We start from the raw sequence: 14,189 nt of genomic DNA on the forward strand, positions 1-14,189 counted from the left end.
GAACTCAGAATTTGATTCCCCCATGCTCTACTGCCTGAAAGTTATCTTCTCATGTGAAGCTAATATCACCATACCCTTAGGAAACCACTAGACATTCCACACACACGCTGGCACACCTCTTCGCCCCCTTTCCTACCTTCCCATTTCCGTTTACTTTACTTTTCTTTTTTTTTTTTAATGTTTACTTATTTATTTTTGAGAGAGAGAAAGAGATGAGAGAGAGAGAGAGAAAGAGACAGAGAGAGAGAGAATCTCAAGCAGGCTCCGAGCTGCCAGTGTGGAGCCTGACACAGAGCTCAATCCCACGAACGGTGAAATCTTAACCTGAGCCAAAATCAAGAGTCAGACACTCAAGCAAATGAGCCACCCAGGCGCCTCTCTGTATACTTTTCTTAAGTGAAGGAGGGAGCAAAAAAACCAAAACACAAAAAAAACCCCAAAAACCTGGGGACACAAGATTACCAGGAAAAGATAAAATGACCTCCTAGGTTGACACACTCTGGTTGTGTCCCTGGATGTCCCCTTTTCCTTTCTCCCTTCCCCAGTTCACTCTCCAGGCTGAATGCTCATCTGAGTTGTAACTGACATGCTCTATACAGGGTAGTTTGAAGGGGCAAGGCTGACTCCAGGGACAGGGACCACAGCCTTGGGCCGTTTTGAATGTGGTAGAATATTTACCTCTTTTCCCTCCATTTCCCATACTAACGTGCAGAATTTATAATTAGGCATCTTGTAGTCCTGATTAGCCTTATTTGTGGTCCCTTTAGACATGTTATGTTTGGTGGGCAGAAGCTAAGTTTCCATTCCCCTCTGGGTACTTCCTTCTTTCTCTTTCCATTCCCATTCTTCCCCTCTAGTCCAGCTGCTCCCTGCTATGGCATTAAACCCTCAAAGGTTGGGGTACAGACAAAGGCATCGGGGGGGTGGGGGAGCAGAGCATTTCTTCCCTTCTGGGAAGCCCTCAAGTAGGGCATTGTCGGCAGCATTTGCTTTGGGTAGAATTTCTTGCTGTGGACCAGCTCTTAGCACTTTCAGAGATTTCAGAAACTTTTGTAACTAATGGTTCTTCTGTATCTGTTATCCTTGAAGACATTGAAGACCCTCATTTTACCAAAGAATTACTAGCCTATCTCTCCCTGGTCCCAAATCATTTTCCTTCCCAACGGTGAGTTTTCAGTGGACAGATCTTTTCCTGTGAATCACGCTCCCTTTCTTCAATGTTCTGCTTTTTGCCATGCTAGCGTTAGATACAAAGTCTACTTTATCTGTGTGCCTATGCGTATCCAGCAGCCAGTGGATGATTCTATCTCATCAAGAGCATGCTATCTGAAAATTTCCAAGAAATTCACCTCCATAGATCCCTACCCTCTGTCATCCAGTCATAATGTCACAGCATAATAAAATAAGAGATGTTTACTCTCTGACGGTGTGAAGGCCGGGTAGGGGAAGCTTGGAGAAGAGAGTTCACTGTGGAGTCATATTTATCCCATAATATAACTGAGCTATGCAAATTAACATAGAACTATACTAGAAGGTTGAAGGAAATTGAAATGTGGGAGATTTAAAGTATATCTGAAAATGGAAACTATAGCCCATAGCTCTTTGGGCCATTCCTGCCCAGAAATGGCATATACTATCTTTCTGACATCAAGAAGGATTTGTGGGTATATGTCTGCTCAGGGTTTAGACTGGGGGCCATGATCATGGACTTTGGGTCACAAAGAACTGGGTTCTGTCCTTGGCTAACTCTGTCACCCTAGGAAAGTTATTAATTTCTCTAGGACTCAGTTTCCTTTCCTAAAAAATAAATGAGGATAACAGTACATACCCCATAAGGCTATATAATAGGTAGGATAAGTAAGAGTTAAGTTTGGGAGTGATAGAAAACTTGATATATCAGTTACTATAACAAGAAGGACATTTATTACTCTTTTATATAAAAGTCTGGGTAAGTGTGTTAGGGCTGATATGATGGATGCTTGCTTCCCCCAGGACATAAGCTGCTTTTATCCTTTCGTTCTGTCATCCTCAACCTATGGCCTCTATTTCATGATCCAAGATGGCTGCTCAAGCTCCAGCCATTAAATTTTCATTCCAGCCATCGGGGAAGAGAAAAGAGGAGGAGAAGAAAAAGGACTACCTCTACCTTTCAAACCCTTCCATTTACAAGTCGTTGGCTAGAACTTCATCTCATGAACACAACCAGCTGTAATGGAGGCCGGGAAATGTAATTTGTAGTCCAGACAGTCATGTGCTTAGCCAAACATTGGAAGGTCTTTACTACTAAAGAGGGGGAAATGGGTATTGGCTCAAATAACTAGCAATCTGCCACAGATCTTTATGAGATGTAAATAAGATGATGCACAGAGTAAGCACCCAATCATCACCATTACCATCACCATCATCATCATCATCATCATCCCCATGAGAATGTGGAGAATACTTTGAAACCCATCACCAGATGTTTCTTTATGTTAACCTCATCTTGTTAATAATGTCATTCTTACCCACCTCCCTTTTAAGACACTATTAGTTTTTTCTTTTATGAAGGTCAGACACTTATACCTTATGAAAGAAAATTATGGAAAGCAAGAGAAAACTGAGGAAAACAAGGGAATGGTGAACACGGGATTCTAGATAATGGTTCTCTTTGACGCTGGAAATAGAGGTGGGGTGGTATGGTTATTTCATTGTCAAAGCCCTCGTTTTTATTTTGGGCAGGAGATTCACAGGAGACTCTTGCATTGTTAAAAATAATGAATAACCAAATAAAAGCAGAGATACCTGGACCAATGATCCAATGCTGGGGCTGTGTTGTGAATCAAGGATTATAATTAATCTGACTCTATGCAATGAGGTCTTTAAATTGTACAGTATCACATGGCATATGTCTGTATGTCAAGAATAGACAACAATAGTGCTTTCTATCTGCATAGACCTTTAACTTTTGAAGTGCTTCTACACATCCATAAAAACTGCTTAAGAAGTTCATTACACGTGGCTGAGGGCTTGGTATTATAAAAATAGGACTTCGGACTTGTGCGTCCTAAGGGAAAATCGTTTATTTTATTCTTACAGTAGTTTTGTGAGGCAGGCAGGACAAATGTTTTATCACTATTTCACAGATGAGAAAGAAGGAACTGAGAGGGCAAGGGACTTCAGTGAGGTTGTGTGGCTACTTGGTCAGCAAAGGAACTTTAGACTAGATCTCTTGCCTAGTGCTTCTTCCTTTAGGCAAGCTCACTCCCGGTTATTACGCATCTGTTAGGCATTTATTCTGTGTTACATGCCAGGCACACCATGCCGATATGTTTGTGTTTACGTAGGTGCGTGTTTTCCGGGTACTGGGTGCAGTTTATGCGATCTCTGTGCACACGCACACATACACGTCCTTGTTGTCCTTGTGTGCCCTGAGGCCTACGTGGCCCATCTAACTCCAGGAGGAATCCCCAGCTGGGGTTTCAGTTGTCTTGTTATTCCTAGGTCACTGGGCTTCAGCATTTCCCCAGAGCCCCAGCTAGTTAGGAAGGCAGCTTTGGTATCAGGGACAGATCTCCCGGCAGTGGGCACAGAGCACAGGAACCAGCCAGCAAAGCTTTAATAAAAAGAAGAAGGAGAAGGAGAAGGAGAAGGAGAAGGAGAAGGAGAAGGAGAAGGAGGAGAAGAAGAAGAATTTCCTGATTATTTCTAGTTTATGAAGAAATGATCATAAACACTATCTCATTAAATTCTCATTGTGTTCATAAACACAATCTCATTAAATTCTCACTCAGCCCTGAAGTCCATGTTATTATTTTTCTCATTTGCTCAGACACAAAGAGAGGATAAATGGCTTGCTCAGGGTAACTCAACCCGAGGGCAGACTTGAACTCAGGCACTTGTCTCTGAATTCTTTTCTTTCTGCTGTGCCTTTCCATCTCTGCAAAGGCAAAAAAGACCCTTATCTTCCTTCTAGTGGTGTGGGGAGAAGCTGTGAAAGCTCCATGACAAGCAGTAGAACACCCCTAGTGACACCCTCTGTGGACAGAAAAAGAACAACTCAGAGGGCGGAGCAGCCCCAGACCGAGGACCTTCAATCAACAGAGAAAAAGACGAAGTAGCTGGAGCTTTCCACCTCCCTTTCTCTGCATCCTTTCTTGTCTCAGTCCTCTCGCATCTCCGGTGTGTGCCTCGGGGAGGCGATAGCCATACTACTAAACTGGAGAGGTCAAGGCGTTTTCCAATCTCTGTGGCCTTAGACAGTCTGTCTTTTAAGAGTCAGGGGGTTGGGAGAACTGTCTCACCACAGGCATCCTCGGCTACTGCAGCCACAGGTGAATCCCTCCAGCTCCCAGACCTGTGTCTGTGCCACTTTGGCCAAGCTGTTCGCTTGCACGGGTCTGTCTTCTCCACGGATTAACACCATCTACCAACTGCAAGGCTGAGCATGGCTTCTTGTATACAGTCAAGTTGTGCACTAAATGAACTCTGCTTCAAAAGAGCCAATATTTATGTTAGGGGAACTGGCCCCAGGGAGTGAATCCTGCTGCCCTCCCTGGAAGGGAGACTCCTGCCTTTTGCTCTACCTCTTAATCCTTCCCTGCCTGGGCTCAGTCCCAAGGGCTCCTGTCCTCAGGATATCCCATTGTTTTCTCCCTATGCTGGGTGTCCTTGGACAAGGGGGCTCTGGAGTATCGGAGGGACATATTAGGGGCCATGTGTGGCTATAGCTCAAGCCCCATTTTTAACATTTTATTTTATTTAGTTTTTTTGAGAGAGAGAGAGAGAGAGAGAGAGAGAACCCCAAGCAGGGTCCAGGCTTTCAGCCCAGGAGGTTTGATTCCCCCCAACTGTGAGAGCATGACCTGAGCCGAAATCAAGAGTTAGTTGCTTAATGGACTGAGCCACCAAGGCGTACCCCAAGCCCGATTCTTACTTTTGCATTACGGGTAATCTAGCTGAGGTTTTGTGTTCACCTGTCTGGTCTTTTTTCTCAACTGTTCTTAGAACAGGGAGGAGGTCAGCAGGGATGTATTAGATGATCATCCCCCACACCCATCAGAATGCATATAGAGGCCCTCCTGCAGCTTATAGTTAGGGCCTCCCCAGTCGCCTCCCCCTGACCTGGGCTACTATGGGCCCAGCTAGATCCTTGGTATCTTCCGCAGAGATATGGCGCTAATCTGGACTAGACCTCAGTTTCTTAAAAATACCCACTTCTCCTAATAGGCGTAACCCAGGGACTAACTTTTCCACGCTAGAAATCAGACCCTGGTCTGATCCAGACCTTCCTTTTGTTTCACCGTCTAATCTAATTCCACAACGCTGCAGAAAGGTATTGCTTTTCCTCCCACTGAGGGAGAGGTGCAAAGGCTTGCCCAGGGTCACACAGGAAGTCTGAAGGTCAGTCTATCCTTCCCCCCCCCCCCCCCCGCAGTTTCCTTTCTTAGCTAATTTACATGAGAAACAGTTCAAAGTTATAATTGCTACATTGTTCAAAGTTACACAATGATTAAATCTTTTAGTGACAAATTCACGAGAAAAGAAATGCAAAACTCAGAGGAAAATGGTCGCCCTAAGAACATGTTTAATATTTGCCTCACACCTATTTCTAGGAGGAAGGGCCCCTGTAATTCCCTGTAATTCATGCTCACGCCGCTTACACTTACTAGTCGGTCACCTCTCTCCTTCAAAATACACCCCTTCTTCCGATTGGCTGCTGCCGTCTAAAAGAGCCAGACGACTGGAGAAAAGTGGGTTTTCTATCTGAATTATGCGCCTACTTTCATACGCCTCCTTCTTCTCTTGGCTTGCCCCCGATCAATCACGAACCGGAGTGTCTCGGCCCCCACTCCCCTTCAGCGACCCCGCCCCCAGGCCGCTGCCCCGGCCAGCCACCCTCCGTCCGCACTCGGGAAGGCTCGCGTCCTCCCCTTTAAGGCCAGCCCCGCCCCCACGACCACGCCTCCTTGGCCCCGCCCCGCCTCCCGAAGCCCGGCCCCTCCGACCCTCCCCTTTAAGGACCGGCCCCGGACGCAGACGAGGCTGTGACGCGGCCGCCGGCCCCCGGGCTGGGTACATTGTCGCGCGGCCGCTTCCCCCCGGGCCGGGCCCCCCGCCGTCCCGCGGTCCCCTGAGCGCCAGGCCCCCGGGGGGGGGAGGGTGGGAGGGAGGGAGCAGGGCTGGTAGGCGCCAGCGGCGCGCGGCGGGACCCACGGAGCCCCGCGACCCGCCGAGCCTGGAGCCGGGCCGGGGCGGGGAAGCCGGCTCCAGCCCGGAGCAAACTTCGCCGCCGGGCGGGGGGTGGCGGGGACCCCGTCCGGAGTCGGAGGAGGGGGCGGCCGCGGGCCCTCCCGCCTCTGCTCCCGCGTCTCCGGGCACCATGCTGTCCAACTCTCAAGGCCAGACCCCACCGGTGCTGTTTCCCAACCCGCCGCCGCCGCCGCCGCCGCAGCCCCCCGCCCCGGCCCAGCCTCACCCCCCGACCCAGCCGCCGCCGCAGCCCCCGCAGCAGTTTCCCCAGTTCCACGTCAAGTCGAGCCTGCAGATCAAGAAGAACGCCATCATCGACGACTACAAGGTCACCACCCAGGTCCTCGGACTGGGTATCAACGGGAAAGTTTTGCAGATCCTCAACAAGAGGACCCAGGAGAAATTCGCCCTAAAAGTAGGTTCGGGGGCCGGGGGAGGGGAGGACGGGCACGGGCGGAGGCGGGGGCGGGGGGGCGTCCCGGGGACGACCCCCAGCGCTCCGAGCGGCCAAAGCGCACGGTCGCCGGGCGCGATCGCGCGGACCCTGCCCGAACCCGGCGACCGTCCGTCCCGGCCGCGGCGGGGTTGTGGGTCCCGGGCGCCCGAGGGGAGCCAAGTGCGCGGCCGGGGGCGGGCGCGCCGCGGGGAAGGTCAGGTCCGCGCCGACCACGCCGCCCAGACCGAGTTTCCGGTCACCTCCGGGTGTGAGTGGCGGGACCCGAGAGGACTCGTGAGCACTCTGCCATTTTGGGGTTTGAGCGGGATCCAGCCGAGTGGCAACGGTTGGCTTCGGGGCCACTTCTGCTAATTTCACCCTGGCTCGAGGAAGTGATTTTCGAGGCTTGTGGTTCCCCATCCTCTCCTCCCTCCTCTCTTTCTTTCTGCGGGCACAAAAGGCCCATTACTCATTGAGCTGGTTGGTCGGTTAGTTTGGAGAAGTCGGATCTCAGAGGTTTATTTAGCCTCGCTCCTTATTTGGGAGCCGGAATGTGTGATTTCACTTCCCTGGGCCTCCCGAGTGCGGCCATGCCGCCTTGGGGCGCGCCGGCCCGGGAGGTGCCAGCCTGGAGATTCCGCGGGGACACCGCCCCCCGGGCGCGGGGGAGGGACTGTTTTGATCCGAGAGCAGGCCCCCTCCTACCTTCACTGTCTGTGAGGCTCCAGATGGGAGGCCAGCAGGCTCCGGCGCGATGTCTGCTGTTTCCATAGCTCCATTGATCATTGTGCACCGGGTGTCTAAACCACGGCTTGGCCCGGTGCTGATTCCGCAAATCAGGGATGGCCACTTGAGCCCTGGACGTGGGCGATTGGTGGACAGTACGACGGAGCGTTTTCCTTGAGCCGGGGAAACCCAACCTCTTTTTTTTTTTTTTTTTTTTAAGGGGGGGTGTGGTGGTTTCGGGGGGTTGGGGAATGAGGAGTTAAGTGAGAATACCTAGTTCAGAAGTTAAACAGAACGGACTTGGAGGCCTGATAAGGTGGGTGGGTCCCTAGTGCAGCGTGAGCCAGTGTTCAGGGTCACTTAAAAAGGTTTTCCCCCTCAGACAGGTTTCAGATCAAACCACATCTCTAAAGGTGACATTACGCCTATTTCCCCTGGGGTGTCTTAATGATTGGAGGAGGAGAAAAATACTTCCTGTGTTATATTTTTCTCTTCCCCCTCATGCCTCCCCTCCTCAGCTAGCTGTATTTCAGCTATTAATACAACTCAGATAGGTGTGATAGGCGGAACTGTTGGGATATATAATCCGATGTAATAAAAGGCTGGCACTTTGCATTCCATGTGCAATTTCCAGATTTTCAGGCCTCTAAAATCATTTTCCTGCTGCTTTCATCCTCTTGGGGGACAGCTTTCAGCTAGTCCCAACACTGTCAGATTTCTTTGGTTTCTACTCTAAGCTGTTGCTGTGGGCTTTTAGCTGTTGTGACTTAGACCCCTTTCCCCATACAATCAACTGGGGACACGGAGTAGGAGCTGTGGTTTAAATGTGTCACTGACCTTGGGGAATGGAATTGAGCGAGTGCTGTTTGACCACAGTTAACTTGTACGGGTGAGGAAGCGACAGACGCCCTTTCTGAGAGAGTTTTCTATCCCTCCGAGAGGCCATCTGCCCTCACCCATCAGCAGTTTGGGGACGAAGGCTGTTCATTCATTCCCCTGGATAGTTGGAATATTGCATAAAGACTTGAGAACAAAAGCTCTCAACCTCTTTTTATTCTATTTAATGACACATAAAACTCCACTCTAAAATGTTTTAGGGTGGCAATTCAGATTTCTTTTGTAATTCAGATTTCTGCGATTGTAATTAATAGGAGAGAGATTTGGATATGTCCCCCCGCTTTAGTTTTGAAAGGAAAAATCCCGCAGCATTTTAAATAACACTCATAATTTATCCCTCTCGGGTGGGAAGTGGGTGCAGATTGAAGTCAGTCTGTTTTGACAGGCAGTCTGCTCCCAGATCTTGTAAGTTGGCTCAACTGTTAAATTGCAGATTCCCACACATCTTTATGTAAAAACTTAATAATAGAGGAAGAAAGAAGGTATGAGACATTCAGAGACTGATAGTGTCAACAGCACTTCCATGTCCAAATATTGGCTAAGACATAATTACAGCTTGTAGGGGGAATCTGGCCCAGTGAATCCTGTCTGAGACACACACCAAAGAGATTTCTAGATCTTGAATCTTGGTGAAATTAACCTTCGGTGCCGAGTGGTGAAATGATTTTCAAAACCAGGAGCGTTTTGACTATGAAGCAAGGGGAGGTAGATGCTGCGGGCTAGGACGGATTGCCCCATCGGTAGGTGCCTGAGGAAAAAGGGATCGGATCTCCACTCTCCACACAGCGTTAGGCCATTCCTGGGGATTCGGGGCAGAAGCTGTGGGGCTGGAGCAGGGCCTCGGATGGGGGTTCTGACCTCTGATGTTTCTCAGCTCTGAGAGTTAATGGGAGGTGGCAGATGCCCAGATGCCCTGCTCACTCTGTGGTCTGGTGACCTCTTAACCCTCTTAAGTGAAATCAGTGCTTTCCAAAAAAAAAAAAAAAAAACAGCAGCCCCAAGCCACCTTGCTGCTTCTCTCCCTGCACCTCAGAGAGCTAACATTTCAGTGCTTTTAGTGCGTGCTGTGACCTTACCTCACCATCTCTCCTGGCTGCTGTTGCTAAGTTCTGAGTCATACCCATACTTCATCAGAGTCGGAAGGGACTTCAGAGGTCATCGCATCTACCCCCCCTCGTCATGCAGATTTGCGAAAACCAAGGCCCAGAGCAAAGACTTGCTTGAGGTAGTATAGCCACGCGCTTGGCAGAGGCAGGATTAGAACCCAGGATGCCTGACTCCCTGTCTCAGGCCTCTTCCCACTTTGTAACTGCAGTGACGTCAGCAGACTCGGACCTGGGATTGGCTGCTGCTCCAGCCTAGGGAGCTACTCTCTTACCCCCTTGACTGGTGGCGAGGGGGTGCCGGGTGGGTATGTATTACCTCCCCAGCAATAACCCCCAAAGTTGGAAGGGCAGCTTACATACCAACTCAGCAGCTCCATGAGTTTTAAATATGGTTAACAAGCTTTTTAAAAATAATTTTTGTATACCACCCCCTCCCTTTTTAGGGCGTGTTTGATATAAATCTAACGTATTATTTTTTGTATAAGAACATGGGAATTCTATTAACTATTTCTTTGATACAGACGCCTGGTCCCAATCCACTTGTGTAATGGTTGGTTGTATTCCCCGTGGGGTTCCTCAGCTGCTTCCTGCTTCTCCGTGTCATGGTGACTCTTGGGTATTAGCTGAACAAATTTAATTAAAGCTGGCACTGTTGTCCCTCTCTGCTGTGTGACTCTGATTAGGTGAAGCACATTATTGCTTTACAAAATATAGAATGTTGTCCTCCCTTATCTCTGTTTATCTTTCCATTGCGTGGATTAGAGAAAACAAGGTCCTGTGATGTCTTCTCCTTTCCTTTCTCCGGTGGTCCTCCTTCCCCAGGTCACCTCGTGTCACTGCGGTGTGGCTTCCTTTGTTGTTCTGAGGGGGAGATCATCGGAACTGCCCATGGTTGGTCTGAACACTGTTAGAGGGAACCACCAGATCTCCCACAGCCCCAAAGTACAGGCATCGTCCTCTCCAGCTCACATCATCCTGTATACCTCCCGGGGAGCGGGAAGCAAGATAGGTAGTGTGGCTGCATGAGGGGCAGTGTCCCAAGATGGGGTTCTCTGGATGGAATCACACGGTGAGGAAAGTTTCTTTGACTAATAAATCAGCCTCTTTCATATCCATTGAGGTTACAGGTAGTTAACAGTTTGCTGAGCATCCTATCGTATGCTTACTTGTGTGGAGGAGACAGACCTATAAAGTGCCTTAACATTTAGGGGGCCAAGAAACCGATTTGGAGAAGGCAAAATTAACAAACTTGGTTTGCACGCTCCAGTATGGCAGCCAATACCCATGCATGGCTATTGAAGTTAAAATTAATTAAGCTAAATCAAATTAAAAATCAGTTGCTAGCCACATTGCAAACGTTCAGTAGCCTGCACGTGGTTAATGGCTGCTGAACTGAATAGTGCAGAAGAATATATTCATCCTTGTAGAAGGTTCTACTAGCCTTCACTGGTCTGGAGGTTAAATCATGTGATTGGGAACAGAAGAGCTTTAGAAGGGAAATCTGGGAGGACCCAGGGAGCCATGGATGGCTCATTGCTGGGCCTCTGAGGTATGAGTAGATCTGTCCGGAGGGGATGGTGACCCTGGCTCTGAGCGGAAATCAGGTTGGCAGGGAGCATATAGGGCTAGTGGCTCAGAATTGACTCTGACCTAGTTTTGTGTTAAAAGCCAGTTTCAAAGTACTTGAGGGGCGTGAAGTAAATGAACAGGCTGTTGTAAAACAGGGTGACAGATCACTGAGGTTTGGGCTAGGAGGTTCTAGTTTCTGGTTGCAGAGATGCCCTCCCCGTCTTGGGGCCTTGGTCCCTGTTTACTGCACCAGGGCTCTTGGTGTCCACTGAGGCAGGATCAAAGTTGGGTCGGCTCATGGTCCTTTTTCACTTGTAAATTCTGGGCTTTGATGGAGTTGAAAATAATCTCCAGCTAAGATCTGGGGTCAGTAGCTGATGGAAGTGGAAGGAAGAGCAGCCCCCAGGCCTTGAGACCAGATATCAGTGGGTGCCTGGGAATTGAAGGGGCTCCTTTTCAGGAGGATGAAGGCACTGGTACTCATGATTAAGATGTTTTGACTGCTTGGGCCCAGAGGAGTTGGCCCATCATCCGTTGATGATTCCCTTAAGAAACAGGTGCAGGGATCCAGGGAGAGACCTGGAGGAGCCAAGATTCAGGACTGCAGACTTGATCACTGCCCAGATCCTGGGGTTGGAGGAGGGGCCAAAACTCCTGTCACCCGCAAATCCCAGGGATGTTTGGCGGCCTTGCCAGGAGGAATGTCAGCCACAGGCGGGGAAGGACAGGGCACTGGCGTCTGCATTTGAGTCCCTTCCACGGTTCCCAAGAGGCCCTCGCGTGTTCTGAGTCAGGACTCTTCCCTACTGGTTTGAGGTCCTCTCTTCTGCTGCAGGCCCTTCAAAGTCATGTGGGGTCTCTTTTCTCCTCTCTTCCCTGGTCTGCAGCGGTGCTTCAGGGTCCAAGAGGGAGGTGGGCGGGCAGGGCACGGTTGGTGTCTGCTGTGTTCCAAGGGGCTGCAGGTGCTCTTGGTAATGGTTTAAGGCCCGGTGGTACAGAGACCCACACATCATTGCACCTTACTGCTGACACTCCCCGGCATCTTTCTTGACTCCTTCCATCCCACCAGAGCGGGAGGCTAGGCCCGTCCGGAGGGGTTCAGTAGTCTGTCCAAGGCCTTACCTGGCATCAGCATCAGGGACACAGTTCCCCGGGACCTGCTCTGAGTCTGGGTTTCTTTGGTTTTTTGGTTGCTAGAGGGAGTAGCGCTGGGAGTAGAGACCTGGCAGCACAAAACTGAGCTCTTGGCACTAGGTCTTCCTACGTAGGTCACCTCATAAATGGGGACATTGGTAAAGAGAAGGGGCCACGCCACTGGGCGGCTTGATGTAAACCAGGTATGTGACCCACATCAGACTTTGTACCCTCTCTGGGCTTGAGAGGAATACTGATATTTTGTATTTTAAGATGTATACAGATGCATATTTTTAGAGAAGAGCCTGTTATTATTTGTTATGTGTTGGATGGGAAAGCCAAACATGGGGTCCAGGCTATATGCCCTGCTAACTGGGCATGTGTCCTGCAGTAGGTCAGTTAAATTTTCCAGGTTTGGGTGCCCATGGCAGAGGTCAGGCTACCCATTGCTCCTGAGCACTGGCATTGGTGGGTAGCGGAAGGCTGTGCCGGGGGCAAGAGGCCAAGAGCTGGCCGGATGGCTTGCTGACCAGCCCCGTGTCTGACCATCAGCAGCGTCTGAGCCAGAGTGGATGCCCCTGGTGTGGCCTTGATGGCTCCAGGGTAGCCTGTGCCCAGTTAATTAACAGTCCTCCCTGACCAACCGTCACTTCTTTTGTGTGAAGACGTGGAAAGTGTTGCACCTCGCGCCTCGGCAGAGAGGATGGGCCAGATAACTCAGTGGGATGTGAATCTGTTCTTGCCTTGAAGTTAGAAGAATCTTAGTGTAGCAGTGTCTCCAGGCGGAGATGCGGAATTCTTTTGTGTTCCCTGTCTGCAACTTCTTCCCCACTTGAGGTGTGGGGCCAGACGTGGCCGCTGTGATCGGTTGTGCGGGCTGGGCCCTGCACAGGGGCACCAGCTGAGGGAGGAAGTGAGGGCTGCAGTCTAACCTACCGCTCGCTAGTCAGCCTTCGCGTTGGCTTGTGGCTGGGTCCATCCACATGGGTGCCTTCTTGTAATTCACCCAAAGATACGGTATGGGCTGGGGACTGTCCTGGGATGAGAGCTGGAGACTGATTTCTAAAGCTGACGAGGAAATTAGGATTTGCATCCAGGTACCACTCAGCAACCCCCTAGGGCTGGGTAAGACTGGAAATCAGAAGTCTAAGGAAGCAGGAGGAGAGAGGGATGCCTGGTGAGGTCTGTTCTCTTTCTTCTTCTTCCTGCTCACTAAATGCTAAAACAGTCGTTTTAGCCCTGGAGCTTCAGACCATGGAGTCCTGTGCTCTAGGCCATCGTATGTGGCTGGATCCAGGAAGAAGAAACACAGTGGAAAGGGGGATGAACCTCTGGCAGTGCCCTTTGGGGGGCTTTATTTCCTGATCCAGTAAACATCACTGTGTGCTGGCTGGCAGGTGGGAGAGGCTGGGACATGCCCCAAGGTCAACCCCCATCAGTAACTCATGTTCCCTCCAAGACGGGCCAAGCTGTGTGTTTATTCTGCTAGGAACATGAGCCGTCCCAAAGGTTATATGAAAGGGCATCTTACTCTTGAGGGACGTTTCCAGGCATCTCCATGGCCCGTGTCCATCCAGCACTCATCTGGAAGGTGAGGAGTGGTGACCGAAGGCGGAAGCTATGTGGCCACCACTCGAAGCCTTTTCTGTCTCAGACAAGTTGTGGGTGACAAAGGGAGCTGTATGGCTGATGCCTTCTCTCTGCTTGGCTTCTCTCCACTGATTCTTCTTCTGAACCCAAAGCAAAGGTGAAGGGGACCTACTGACAGGTCCCCGCGGGCTCCTCCACCGACCGTCATGCTCTTATGGGGCGCCTTGCCCCCGACCCTTCTGTGGCAGGTGACTGAGTCAGTCATGTTGCTGCCATTGTGACGATCCATGTTATCTCTAGGCTCCCAGCCCACACACTGGATGGACACTTGCAACCTGGCCTCCCGCCCAGGGCCTCGACCTGTTACTCAGCCCCTCCGTCCCAACAGCTAAAAATAAACGTGCCGCTGCTGCAGTCCCCCCCACACAGCCCGGCCCTGCTGTCTGCCCCAGGGCTGCCTGCCACACCGCCGAGCCCACTCTCTCTTGTCACTTGTGGTC

General features: G+C 50.4%; 1 protein-coding gene and 1 long non-coding RNA gene across 5 annotated transcripts in view; one reads left to right on the forward strand and one right to left on the reverse strand.

The window, feature by feature from the left end:
- The window catches only part of LOC109255580 (uncharacterized), a 31,368-nt gene extending 23,792 nt beyond the window's left edge, over positions 1-7,576 (reverse strand). For all 3 annotated transcript variants that reach the window (XR_002075307.2, XR_008424605.1, XR_008424606.1), the window contains exon 1: positions 7,373-7,576. This is a non-coding gene — a long non-coding RNA (uncharacterized LOC109255580). The remainder of the gene's footprint in view (positions 1-7,372) is intronic.
- MAPKAPK2 (MAPK activated protein kinase 2) overlaps positions 6,140-14,189 on the forward strand; it is a 44,689-nt gene continuing 36,639 nt past the window's right edge. For both annotated transcript variants that reach the window (XM_053909098.1, XM_019421467.2), the window contains exon 1: positions 6,140-6,646. In XM_053909098.1, coding sequence (XP_053765073.1) covers positions 6,362-6,646 — 285 coding nt within the window. In that variant the 5' untranslated portion in view covers positions 6,140-6,361. The remainder of the gene's footprint in view (positions 6,647-14,189) is intronic.

This window comes from Panthera pardus, unplaced genomic scaffold (genome assembly GCF_024362965.1).
Source record: "Panthera pardus isolate Hobbes unplaced genomic scaffold, ASM2436296v1 HiC_scaffold_21, whole genome shotgun sequence".
Taxonomy (NCBI): domain Eukaryota; kingdom Metazoa; phylum Chordata; class Mammalia; order Carnivora; family Felidae; genus Panthera; species Panthera pardus.